The sequence below is a fragment of the Rhodamnia argentea genome, chromosome 7, assembly GCF_020921035.1.
Source record: "Rhodamnia argentea isolate NSW1041297 chromosome 7, ASM2092103v1, whole genome shotgun sequence".
Classification (NCBI taxonomy): domain Eukaryota; kingdom Viridiplantae; phylum Streptophyta; class Magnoliopsida; order Myrtales; family Myrtaceae; genus Rhodamnia; species Rhodamnia argentea.
In genome coordinates, this window is record NC_063156.1 from 12,195,629 (window position 1) to 12,209,576 (window position 13,948).

A 13,948-nucleotide genomic window follows, 5' to 3' on the forward strand; every position below is an offset into this window, starting at 1 on the left:
GACTAGAACCGAATTTGTTTGAAATTCTTACCTTCATCATTGAAGCTAGAGGCAGATGATCTGTACATGAACAGAGCACAGGAATATCGAATTCCTGAAGAAATATTTATTAAAGTCCCAGATCTAAGTCGGAAGAGGATAGATCCATGATCTAGAATTAGATCACCAGTGCTCGAACTCTTATTTAAATCTAGACCGGGAGAAGAGAGCTTCCTCTTCCAGATCTAGATTGGGAAAGATGAAAAAACAAGGAAAGAACAAGAATATACAAACAAAATTAATAAGAGAGGGAGGGGAGGGCACTTTAATAAATATGTCTAGCGACAATAATTGTCCCTTGACGAGCTTTCCCTTCCCAATTCGCTACAGTGTTCCCGGTGGCTTCTTCACGCGTCCACAACACTCTAGCCGACGGAGAACAAACAACGACGCCCTACAATCAAATCTCGTTGCGCAATCCTCCAGCATGCTTAACTAGTTCACGCTGCCAAGTCCAGAGTCGTCATCGTTCTAATTCAAGGCCTGTTAGTGCCTTGACGAGCTCATCCCGATGCTCCAGTTCGGCCACCAGCGATCCTTGCTGGGTTTACCCATCACCGCCGGTCCTCCTCCCCCTACCGTGCTGCCGCTCCTTACCGGTTGCCGTCAAACACTTGTTGCCAATCGTCGTTGGAGTCAAAGTCCGATTTAGGTAACTTTCCTAAGTTAAATATTGGAGTATTTGATCTGGATTATTTGATTATAATCAAGATTGGTTCAACGCTTTTTAGGCATTCCTAACTAGGAAATTTCCTTTTTGAGTCATGAATACTAACGAAAATTTGATGTTTTAGAATTAATCATGGATCACCGTTTACTTTTATTTCCTAATTTGTATATGGTGAATATTGGTTTATGTATTGCGTGTTTTTAATTTAGTTAACTTTCTTCTCTTCAAAATACGAAAAAAGAAAGAAAAAATTTCAGAAAAGGGTCTAAAATGAATCTTATTTCAAATAAGGACCTAAAGTTCGTTTCAAAAAAGGGCCTGACTAAGTGCATTTTTGTCATTTCCTTTTTCCTTTTTTTACCCTAGCTTGTCACCAATGGCTAGGAAAGTGAGTCAGCAAGGACCTTGCCAGGGCGAGTTGCGGGCTTCCCTCACCCTTGCCGGCCAGATCCGGTGAGGCAATGATCGCCCTTGCCGGCCTCACTCACCCCGCCCAAGCAAGGGTGGCCTCGCCCGACCCTCACCCATGGCCGGCCACCGGCGAGAATTTAGGGAAAAAATATGGAAAAGGAAAAAAAGGAAAACAAAAAAGAGGGAAAAAAAGAAGAAAATTCAAAAAAGGAAATGAGGAAAATGCCCTTGGTGCCTTTGCACATCAAGCATTTATTTAAAATAAGGTCATCTTTAAACCCTTATTTGAGAAAATGTGGTCACTTCTGGCTCTTATTTGAAGTTTCCAAAAAAAAAAAAATTACATTGCATTATAATAATCTTGTATTAGTTTCCTAATTTAGAATTGCATATCTATGAGTCAAGTAGTAATTTTGGAACTTTCCTAATTTCATATTTCATTTAATCTAATTGATTTTCTAGTTTAAATTATGAAATCACATGTTTAAGTAGTTCCCTACTTTTACTTTTAAAAAGAAAAACCATAAAAAAATAATGCATGTAATGTAGAATTAGTTGCATCATTGTTACGTCATTGTTGCCACGTCACCACATGCCATCTCATAATTTCCTATGTCATTTAACAATGACATTGCTTAGACTCATATAAATTAGACTGCATGACATGCAAGATTAGTTCATAAATTTTTTCCGTTGCTAAAATTAGGTCATGTCACATATCATTAGTTTAATAACTCGTGCATGAAAAAATTAAATTTTGTTTAGGAAAACCCAAAGAAGAAATAGTTTGAATTGCGTAATTGAGAAATCATGTTTAGGACATGCAAGCAATTTCTAGTTACTATCTTGCAAACCATTCGATGCATTGCAATTAATGGGTTTTTGCTTGTTTGCGGTTTTGATGATCCTGCCCTATCTCTGGCAACTTATTTATTACTTTGATTATTAGTTGTTGAATTCTTGTCTGCACACCAGCATGGTTACCTCTCGCTATTTTAAGTTAAAATTGACCAAGATTGGCTGCAAAATATTTTTGAAAAAAGGAGAAAAGGTATCGAGCATAAGATTTATATAGCTTAATCAGGTCCCCGTATTTGTAAATCCTTAGTTCGCAAAAGTAAAAGTGATTCCCCACACTTTACTTAGATGTCTAATCGACCTACCAGTAATTGATTAATGACGACTCTAGAGTAAACTGATTTGCATGTTAAGTTAATAAATTTTAAACTTGAAAGTTGCGATTGGCATGGGCTTGGGACGGTTGTCACGACCTAAATTTAAAAATTTCATGTTAATGGCTTGGGACAGTTGTCACGACCTAAATTTAAAAATTTCATGTTAATGGATTGTTAGGTAATTATCCGGCTAACCTAATTTAGACTCTCCTAAGCTCTGCCAAATCGCAACTTTGGTTCAAGTGATTATTATGCAAAAGATTTTAATTTCCGAAGCCGCCATTAATCATTATTTGGTAGGTAAATGAGAAACCTAAATAAGATATTGGGAGAAATATCTTATTTCTGCAAAGATTAAATGAGTTCGGGTACTTGATTACATTAATTTTTCAATTAACGCCCTTTCGATACCCATTTTTCGTGAAAGCCTTTTGATTTGGCCAATGGATTTAATTTTTAAGTGCTTTCTCTTTATTTAATGCAATGCTAATGCAACTAACCTATATGACATGGCAAATGGATGACATAAGATAACATGTGCATGAATAACGTGGCAAATATGACATTTAAACTATATGCTATGCAATATGAATGACATTTTTTATATTTTTTTATGTATTTTCGGATTTATGAAAAGTAAGAGTAAAAAGCTATCCTAAAGTGAAATAACATCCAATATTATTTAAGAAATTGATTTCTCAAACTCCCAATTTTTATTAGATGTTATTCTACATGCAAAAGTGTAGAAAAATATGTTTTACCTTAAGAAAAGGTGACATTTTTTGGGATTTTTTTAGAAGTTTAAGTAGACTATAAAAACATAAAATTTGAACAAAAATAAATAATTTTTCCCATAAAACACCTCTAAATCTGAAAATCCGATTTTATTTGCAATGCCCCCTTGCGGTTAGGGGCGGTAAGTGAATATGATATAGTCGTCCCTAAATATATATGGCTGACCTTGAAATTCTATTTAAGAATTATCAATTCGCTCCTCGAGATCAAGGATTTGAGGTATAATTCACATGTGCGGGCATAATCATACTTCGTGATCGAAGTCGGATGTTGCTTTAATGCAAATTTTATGAGGGACAATGCACATTAGAGAGCACGTATTATGGGCAAAATTATTTAGTAATGTGCAAATTTAAATCACATAAAGATAAAATAAAAGACAAGATGCAAAAATATAACAAATAATCTTGCCTACTTATATATAAGGCAATGCCTTTATCTATAAAGATCAACATTTTTCTAATTTATGCAACAACAATATCCGCAAGATAGAATCAAAGATGTGCAAATATCTCGAATTAGGCAACAAAATATTTGGAATATCATTAGATGACGATTGTTACCTAATTCACGGATTCTGTTTCCAAATTCGAATCGGCTCCAGATCGGAATCCGTACGGACCCCACGATGCAATTACTTGCGTGACTAAGGCGTGATTACATGGAAACCTCCTTTGACGTCAATGGAATGGAATAGCAGCAGTGAGGGTGTCGAAGGTCACCTGAAAATCTATGGAAAAATTGCTAGAGAAAAAGCCGATTTGGGTTAGTTGGATTTAATAATCATCACCAATGAGGAACCGAGTCCTTCACATAAGTGGAGGACTGCCTTTGGGGTAAACAGGAAGATAGTACTCCCCTTCCTGTCCTTTTGTGCCGCAGCGGACCAGGGAAGAAAGAAATAGATAACGAGAGAGAGGAGCCTTCTACTTTTTCTTCTCGTGGACTACCTCCCCTCCCTCAATTCACACTTGTTGGCTGTGAATTGAGTTCTGTGGAGCTCCTTCTCTTTTGACTTTCTTCCCTCGCTTCTTTTTCGTGTAATCCTGGTGAGCTCCCTCTCAATGTGCCGTCTGTTCAATTTATGTGGCCTCCAAGAGAGAGATCCGGAGAAGAAATTCTTTGTGGCGTCTACGGAGAAAGCCGCTCTCTTTCGCCTCACGATCTCTCTCCTTTTGTGCTCTCAAAAATTCTGTCATGTGTTCAATGAATTGGCCTCTTGTGGACATTGCAAAGGAAAGCCCAAAAGGAAATCCTTTCCGTGAGCGTCACGCAGCAAATAATCAATACAGAAAAAGAACCAAACAATGAAAAGAAAACTTCTCTCTTTTTTTTTTGTGTGTGTGTGTGTGGAAAATCTAAGTATCTAATGAATATATCCCTATCTTTTATTCTAATTAAAATTTTAAGGATTATATTGTTATTATCACCGAATTTGATAATGCTGACTTTTTTAATCTTTGTACGCCACGTACACATGCAATTTTCGGCCATATATCACAGTGGCTGGCTAAATTCTTTTTCACGTGCTTACTCTAATTAATTTAATTAATCTGAGAGCATTCAATAAATCCACCGCCAATGGTCCGATTACAATGCAAATGCAACTCAATTTAGGTGTCCAAAGCAATCCATGCTAAGTGTTTGAATTTAGTGATTCATTAGCTTTCCCTTGATAGTTCGTCTTTGGGAAGGTCACTACAACTTGCTAGCTCCCCTTCAAAGGATGCTATTGAGGAATAGCCCTCTCTACATGGTGTTACATATTATCAAATCGACTTCCTACTATCAATTCATTTTTGTCCCCAAGTTGTAAAAAATGTAGATAGCTTCATTAATTTCTTGACGCGTTTGGATCCTCACTTATGTAACATATGTTGTTTAAGTCCTTCTTAGCTCAACAAATATTGCCAATGCAAATTGTAATTTCATAATTTAATAAGCACCACTGCTCGCAACTATGGAGTAAAATCGTTCGTATGCTCCGTTGACATTATTGTAGATGAGTTTTCAAACTCCATTTTGATACAATCGTGTTTACTCTTCCAGACTTCCCTGGATGGGAACCGTACTTGATTTAGCTTTCTTCTTTCATTTTCCTTGGATAAATAAATCAAGAAAACACCGAATTCGCTCATTTGTAAATGCATGGTGGATCTACGAAAGAAAAATTCTCGAAACAAAATCCCAAACGTCGAGTCCTTCAACTTCTAAGTCTCTCACATTTTCTTAATCCTAGACATAAGAAGCAATACACGTACAACACTCACACCTTCTTCAAAATATAGTGGACACACTTGTGATGTTCATCTTTCAACTACACAATAAACGTACATATATCTGTAACGTTCTTAATCGTGATATTTTTTTGCAGTTTATCTAGGTGATCTTTTTTAGCGAAATGACGACATTGATGGCTAAAGTCTTATGCTTAGATATGTGATCGGAGGCTTGAGCCCTATATCTGTTGAAGACCTCATCGATGAGAGCTTCACCAAAGTGTTCAACGAGCAAGGGCTCGGCAACAGCTCTCATGGAAATGGCCATACCATATGCCCTATCCTTGGAGACATCGTTAGGGACGAAACCGGTGTCGAACACATCCCAATTAACTTCGGACACCTCCAAGCAATCGATCAAGAACGATCCTTGCTTTTGGACCTCGCATCTTACTTCCTTTGGTGAGGGCGTGTAATAAGGGACGTTGAAGGAGTCCAGTTTCTCTTCTTCTATAAGTCCCTGCATCAGTGACAAACGCGGAATGTTAGGTGTTTTACCAAAGATGAGAAACAACTGCAAAATCATAAGTTGTCAGTATAATATCCACAAAAAAGTTACAGTTACTTGTTTATGTAATTGGCTATGTAACTGTTGCATACCGCTGATATATGTAGTTTGCTCTCATGTAATTTGGGTCTACACCATGTCTAAGAGGGAATGATCTGTGCACTCGAAACACCTAGTAATTTTATCTCTTGTACTTCTTATTTTCCCGATACTTTCCTAAGGAAGCTATCAAATTAATTTGTAAGGTCACCGGGTTCCACAGTAGGAGATTAAATTTTTACTGGAGGCAATAAGAGTAATTGTTCAAGTAGGCTTTTGATTTTCTATTAGTACCTCGGAGACCATCACATTGAGAACAGTAGCTAAGAGATTCCAATGGTGGCAACACTCTTCGCTTGAAGGATCGTTGCTTCTTCGACCCACGAGACTCAAAACCATACGTCCTCCCACCACCAACTCTCGCCCACGATACTCCAAGAACATGGAGAAGTCCCTCTGGAATTGCTCGAAGAATGCCCTAATCACACTCGGAGGGCTTGACCTCGCAATGTACACGTTGCCTTTGTTTCCCTCTAAGCCTCGTGGCACCTGACCACATATAGAGAGAGAGAGAGTGTGTGTGTGTGTTTCCCAATTACACCTCATCTTCCTTCATAGAAAAGAGAAATTTTCTAAAGCCCTTAAGCTGAGTTTCTGAGGGTGTCAACCTTTACATACTTGACTTTTCCAAAGAAAAAGAAAAGGATTGTAGTAGCACAATGATGTTACAACCGTGGCATCCAAAGCTAAAGCTCAAGAAACCCGCAAATGACACCCTCCCGGTATGGGTTAGGATGAGAGATATCCCACTCTCTCTATGGTCACCGCAAGGTATAGGCCGCATTGCTAGTGCGATTGGAAATCCTCTCTATGTGGATGTCCAAACGGAGCAAATGAAGAGACTTTCTTTTGCCCGGGTATGTATCGAGATCAAAGCTTCTCGACCTCGGGTGCAGGTGATCAAACTTCGATGGGATGATGAGTTGATCACTATTGGAGTTGAGTACGAATGGAACCCCCTCTCATGCGACGCTTGTGGCATCTTTGGGCACAAATTGGGGGCAACTGGATACCCGTGTGCGAGTGAACATGGACCCCCCAACGATAAGCCTTCGGCTCCTGCTCCTCGCCCCCAGCCTGAAGGCACTTGGCAGCAAGTTCAAGGTAGGAAAGGAAGACGAAATGCGGGACCTAAACTACCCCTACCGGATGATTCCTCCGTCCCTCAACTTGCTCGGCTACGGTTGGATTCAGACCACGATGTGAATCCGGAAAAAATAGGGCATACCTCTCCCGGTTTGAAGAGCGCCAATATGGACCCTCCTCTTCGAGCTCCTTCACTAGTCCCTGCAGACTCTGCAGGCCTTCAAACTGCAGTGAATCAGCAGCCTCTTTCATCGGCTGAATCACCCCGAGCCTCCTCTACCCACTCTTCCACATCAGGAAATGGTGGTGACACTGGAACAAATAAGGGCATTGATGCTGAAGACGATATTTCCACTCCCTCCCCTCCTTTTACTAGAGCTCGGGCCACGGTTGGTGCTCTTGCGGAGGACCACGATCCGATCATCCAACCGAATGCAGCCCCTAAGGAGCCGGATATTCCTCGGAGGGAAGACAGCCCTACCTCTTCTAAGACAGGCCTGAAGTCTAAGAAGAAGAAGGCTAAGAAGAAATACCGGTAACCTCCCCTCTCCCCCTTGTATATATGTTTCTTGCATTTTGGAATATTAGGGGCCTAGTTAACCCCCTTAAACAAGCTGAAATCCGGTCCCTTGTAAGGATCAACCGGCTTTCTTGTATAGGAATTCTGGAGACTAAGGTGAAGCAATCTCGTTTTGAATCCATATCCAGTGGTATACTACCGGGTTGGCGGTGGACTTCCAACTATGATTATTCGTCTCGAGGTAGGATATGGATTGGTTGGAATCCTCGGGACGTTGATATTCTCGTTCTATTGACTACTGCTCGGTTGATCCATGTTCATCTTAATTTTATTACCATGAACAAGTCCCGTTATCTTTCGGTTGCCTATGGTGAGCACACTTTTGTGGCGCGGAGAGCCCTTTGGGCGGACCTTGTTCGTCTCGGCGGAGGTGAAGATCCGTGGATGGTAGCAGGGGACTTCAATGCCATTCGGGATCACACCGACGGGATGGGTAGCTCAAACGCTTGGATCCCCGCCTTCGATGAATTTGGAGATTGCCTAACTCATGCTGGACTTGACGATCTCGGATATGTTGGGCATAGGTTCACATGGGCTACCTCTTCCGGGGATTCTCGCAAGCAACGCAAGATTGATCGGGTCCTCATCAATGAACACTGGAGCCGTGTCTTCTCCTTCTCTGAGGCAGCTTTCTTGGCACCCGGCATCTCGGACCACACACCTATGGTTGTCAAGATCGTCCCCCCTCCGGTATCCAAAAGACCTTTTAAGTTTTTTAACTATTGGACGTCTCATCCGTCCTACAAGGATATTGTCACACAGGCTTGGAGCACACCCGTCGGCGCCTCTCCTATGTACAAGGTATGTTGCAAGCTCGGGCTTCTCAAAGCACGTTTCAAACAACTAAATACAAGCTCGTTCTCAGACATCTCCAACCGGACAGAACAAGCAAGATTAGCCCTCTTTTCAGTATAGGATGCCCTAGAACGGGATCCCACGAACGGTAGCTTGGTTGACCGGGAGCTACAACACCTTCGTGCGTTCTCGGAACTTAGACTTCGGGAGGAATCGTTCTACAAGCGGAAGTCAAGAATTTGGTGGCATAAAGAGGGGGATCACAACACAAGATACTTCCACCATTTTGTTAACAAAAGACACCACCGCAACCGCATCCTCTCGGTTTTAGACTCCATTGGTGTCGTCTTGACCGAACCGAATCTGGTGCGGGAACACATTGTAGGACACTTTCAGCAGCTGCTCAATGGGGATTCGACCTCTACTTGTACTGGGATTTCAGATATACGCGGCTACATTGGTCGTACTCTAGATGACGACCAAATCAACTCCCTATCTCGGCATGTCACGGACGAGGAGATCGGATGCACCTTCTTCTCCCTTGCTAGAGGTAAAGCTCCTGGCCCCGATGGTTTCAATGTGGAATTCTTCACAACTTCATGGGAAACTGTTGGTCCGTCGATAATATTGGCAATCAAGGATTTCTTTTCCACGGGTTGTCTTCTCAAAGAGACCAACACAACTATCCTCTCCTTGGTTCCCAAGACACCCAATGCCTCGGCTATGGGTGAGTTTCGGCCTATTGCTTGCTGCAACACCGTCTACAAATGTATAACCAAGATCATAGCCAACCGAATTGCTAGTGTCTTGCCCTCCATCGTTAATTCATCTCAAACAGCTTTTGTCAAAGGAAGAAGGATTAGTGATAACATATTGCTCGCTCAAGAGTTGTTTGCGAACTTTCATCATCAGCCATATCTTCCAAAATGTGCAATCAAGGTTGACTTCCAAAAGGCCTATGATACGATGGATTGGTCTTTCCTTGAAATGGTGTTACAAGCATTTCGGTTCCCCTCCTTTCTTGTTAGGTTGATCATGGAATGCGTCTCCTCGCCACGGTTTTCCATCGCTATTAACGGTGAGCTCCATGGCTTCTTCTCCAGTAAGAGAGGCATTAGACAAGGTGACCCCTTATCCCCTTACTTATTCACCTTGGTTATGGAAATTTTCTCCGGTATTCTCCGTGCCAAGACCACTCTTCCGGACTTCAAATATTTCCGGAGATGCAAATCTTCCCGACTATCGCATTTATTCTTTTCTGATGATGTCCTCTTATTCACCGAGGCCCACATCGGGTCGGTACGGTTGCTTAAAGAGGGGTTGGATATATTCTTGGGGTGGTCGGGTTTGAAGCCAAACCAGAACAAAAGCGACATCTTCTTCTCTGGTGGCACTTCGAGTCTTCATGACCAAATCCAGGAGTGCTTAGGCTTCCAACAAGGTACTCTCCAATCCGCTACTTAGGGGTACTTGTTATTGCATCTAGACTAAGCAAGACTCATTGCAAGGTATTGGTGGACTCTATCACGGCTAGAGGAAGGTCTTGGGCCTAAAGGTTCTTGTCTTATGCCGGTCGTCTACAGCTCATCAAGTCTATCTTACGGTCGATCCATGTTTACTGGGCTAGCATTTTCACCCTCCCAAGGTCCATCTTGCATGATATTGAGCGTATTCTACGACGGTTTCTTTGGAAAGGTCCCGACCTTGGAGTTGGGGGTGCCAAGGTGTCCTGGGCGGACATATGTCTTCCCAAAGACGAGGGGGGCTTGGGGATTCGCAGGCTTGTGGATTACAACAAGGCCATGACCCTCAAACATATATGGACCCTATTCAGCGATAAAGAGTCCTTGTGGTGCAAGTGGATCCACTCGACTTTCTTGAAGAATACTAATTTTTGGGTGGCTACCAAACCCACATTCTGCTCATGGACTTGGAAGAAGATACTCGACCTCCGCGTGGATTTTTCTTCACAATTCCGATGGAAGTTAAGAAATGGACGTACGACGGCTTTCTGGTACGATTGGTGGCACGATAAAGGCCCCCTCTTCAGGCTCTTTTCTAGTAGGGATATCTACCGTTCCAGGATACCGCATGAAGCCACAGTGCGCTCCTTTTATGACTCGGATTGGCCACCGTCGGACTCACAGAATACCATTTTGGGGTGGGCGGAGCCGGCGCCTACTTTCAACGACAATGGAGATGACATACTCACCTGGCAAGCCCACCCGTCGGGTACTTTCTCGGTGGCGTCGGCCTGGGACTTCATCGAGTCTAAAGGTCGGGCTGCTCCTTGGCACTCTTTTGTGTGGGACCGGGACATTACTCCGCGTCACGCCTTTCTCATGTGGTTAGTCACTCTCAACCGCATACCTACCCAGACTTTACTAATCCAAAACCGCAGGATCACCGACGGGACTTGTGCCTTTTGCCGGAGGAGACCGGATTCCGTGGATCATCTATTCTTTGGGTGCTCGGTTACGGGTAGCTTGGCCTTGTTTTGGGCGGCCAAATGTCGGTTAACATGGAGGAACCGTCCGTGGCAAGAACACATCCGTTGGGCCATGACGTACATAGGTGGCCGGTCTTTCTCTCACCGACTTGCCGGATTCTCCCATGGTGCGCCTTGTCACCTTATATGGACTAAGCGGAACGACATCTTATTTCGGAGCAAGGCCCTTTTTGTACCGGAAATGATCAAACACCTCATTAAGGTGGTCAAGGACAAAGCTATTTCTCTTGGAACCGTCAACGATACCCCTTGGAATCGTCGGTTACAAAGTAGTTGGGGTCTCTCCCCCACCATCTTTGAGGCTTGTCCTTAGGTCATTTAGCAGTATTTACTCCTTTTTGGCTGCTGTTTTCGCCGTATAGTTTGTAGACTCTTCGACGGTGCTTTCGCCGGTTAGCGGTCTTCTTGTTAGCACCACATGGTTAGGCCGCTTGTGTGGCCTCCGGGGATCTTCCCCTTCTTGCTCTCACATGTCTTTTGTGCTGCATCACCTTTGACCCCTCTAGGACAAATTCTTGTGTCCTAATTGGGTCAAGGTTTTTGTGTTCGGCTACTCTTGTTACCTAGTGCTTTGAAAAGTTATACATTCTTAACTTACCAAAAAAAAAAAAAAAAAAAGAAAAGGACTGACATTGATGTTTCCCATCAAGTTGACGAATAAAACTATGAGCCAAAAATTTATGGCTCACAATATACTATTAACCGCATGATTACTCAAAGACTGTTATGCTAGCAAAATCCTATAATATAATGCATGATAGTTTCCTCTGAAGTTTCATGATAAATAGAATAGTTGTGGTTGGCGATTTGTTTTTGTCTAATGAATTAAGCTGACGTTCTTTAAAACTAAAAAAGAATTAATCCAAGCAATTACGTCATGAACTTCATATTTCTTTCACATTCAAGTTGGACGGATTCTACGGGAAAGCAACGTGAGGTTTGACTTGTTCAAAAATCAAATTTAAAATTACAATTAACAAACAAGATGCTGGCAACCCTTTTATAATCATAGTGACCGTTATTAGGAAGGCTCAATTGATCTTGGGGGGTGATGTGGAATTGAGCCCTTCGATTGGTCCCACTATGAAAGTACTAATACGAAAATGAAGTGAAAGTCAAGATATTAATCTACAATACCCGATTGATTGTAGCATATATCCATAATTATTTCGTTGGTATGATAAATACAAGTACTTAAACCAATGAAGAATTTACCTGAGAAAGCCACATGAGGCAAGATGAAGAATGAATGAAGTGCAGGCTCTCCTGAGGGAACAATCTCCTGTAGAACGAACCAGGGACCCCATTGAAGAAGCATGCCAACTTCGCCAACGCTCTGTACTTCAACATTTGCTCACTCAGCTTCTCTTGGAATCTCGGCAAGAAGTTGCTGAAGAGTGTGTTGAAGTCGTTTTCCGGGAGATCGTTCAAGAACACTTGGAACTCTGGCAGTTCATGCTTCTTTGCATTGCAGATATCAATGATGATGCTGATGATCTCAGACACAGCGAAGAGAGTGTTGGGGCCGCAGGAACAGCCCAAGTCCGCGATGGCAAGGCTCGCCGGGAAGGTGGAGCCGGCAGTGGAGTAGAGAGCTGTAATGGCTGCCTCCATTATGGGCTTCGTCATCGATATCACCTTTCTCTATGAAAAGGTAAAGAGTGCATTGACTTAATAGAAGAGGAAAGGTTCAAGTCTTTAGTTTTTTTCATGTACAAAGATAAATATCATTTGTCATGTATTGTCTATACTGGCGAACAAATCCAATAATATATTCTGGATTGAATATGCGGGCAGTTCATTTAAAATGCTTGAATATTGCGGATTCTGTACATTTCTATGTTAATCCAAATTAGAACATCATGGGAATATATTTGTCAGATGTTGCAATGATCTTGCAAGTTCTAGCACTTTTAGGATCGTACTAGGAATTTTTGAATGATAAGTTACATGGTCTCAAAGTGCATAGTAAATGGTGTCCTTTGCATATGGAATTTCAAATCTTGGTGAACAAATGAACCTTAGTTTCGTATAGAGTGAAGATACGGCTGTGGTACATAATGACAAAAGAGTGTAAAATCAATCTTTAAATGCAGTTTAATCTAAGACTTTATGTGCCCAAAATAGGACAATAAGAGATGTACCTGAAGCGATGAGTTGTTAGCATAACTTGTTTCTCCCACTCCTCCATTCATGTGCAATTCTCTAGGGACTTCCATCTCTCTCTCTCTCTCTCTCTCTCTCTCTCTCTCTCTCTCTCTCGTTGGCTTGCATTTGAATTGGTCTGAGGCTCTTCTATTTATAGACAGTTTCGGGGCATTTTGTCTCGATGCCCTCATTAAACAGGGAAATTACCACAAAAGTCCTAAATTTTTAAAATTGTGACAATTTTAGCTATAAACTTTTTTACATCTTTGGCGAGGACTGCGATGCCCTCGCCTGTGGCCGGTGACCCTTGAGGGCCCTAGCCAAAAAAGAAATAAAGATCAAATTAGAAAAGAAAAAAAGTGGAAAGCCTAAAGAATTATTAATATGTTATTAAAAAAATGTCTAAGTCAACGTCAACTGTGCCATGTGGAGCTGCTGACATTTGCGTCCATAAGTTTTAGTCAAAATTGGCCGGATAAACTTAATGACAAAATGTGAAAATTTGGAACTCAATTGCCACAATTGAAAATTTCATGACTTTTTTTTTTGTAAGCATCCCCTCATTAAACAGTAAGTTGAGTTCGATTTAAGTGTGAACAAATGCATGTGCATGAGTTTGCACGGACATGTCCACTTCAGCGTAAAAGCGATGAAGGGAAATCAATTTTCTTTATGGTTTTAAGAAAATGTGCGCCTTGGTTGGCATGTTTTGCACGTTCAGTGATCCGTGATAGAATGGATGCATGCATTCTACTTAAGGCAAGACGTTTCGCCTTATGCATTATATTTTCTTAGTAAGTTGTTCGATGAATTGAGAATGTGTGCTAATTCAAACGTACAAGTTAAATCCTATT

General features: G+C 41.7%; 1 protein-coding gene across 1 annotated transcript; it reads right to left on the reverse strand.

Annotated features, from left to right (window-relative positions):
* Nucleotides 1-5,301: 5,301 nt before the first annotated feature.
* On the reverse strand, nucleotides 5,302-13,202 carry LOC115741859 (salicylate carboxymethyltransferase-like). The gene is made up of 4 exons (XM_030675876.2): nucleotides 13,091-13,202; nucleotides 12,162-12,590; nucleotides 6,211-6,465; nucleotides 5,302-5,829 (listed from the first exon to the last, which is right to left on the reverse strand). The coding sequence occupies exons 1-4, from the start codon at nucleotides 13,163-13,165 to the stop codon at nucleotides 5,470-5,472; spliced, it is 1,119 nt and encodes a 372-aa protein (XP_030531736.2). The 5' UTR covers nucleotides 13,166-13,202; the 3' UTR covers nucleotides 5,302-5,469.
* Nucleotides 13,203-13,948: the final 746 nt, after the last annotated feature.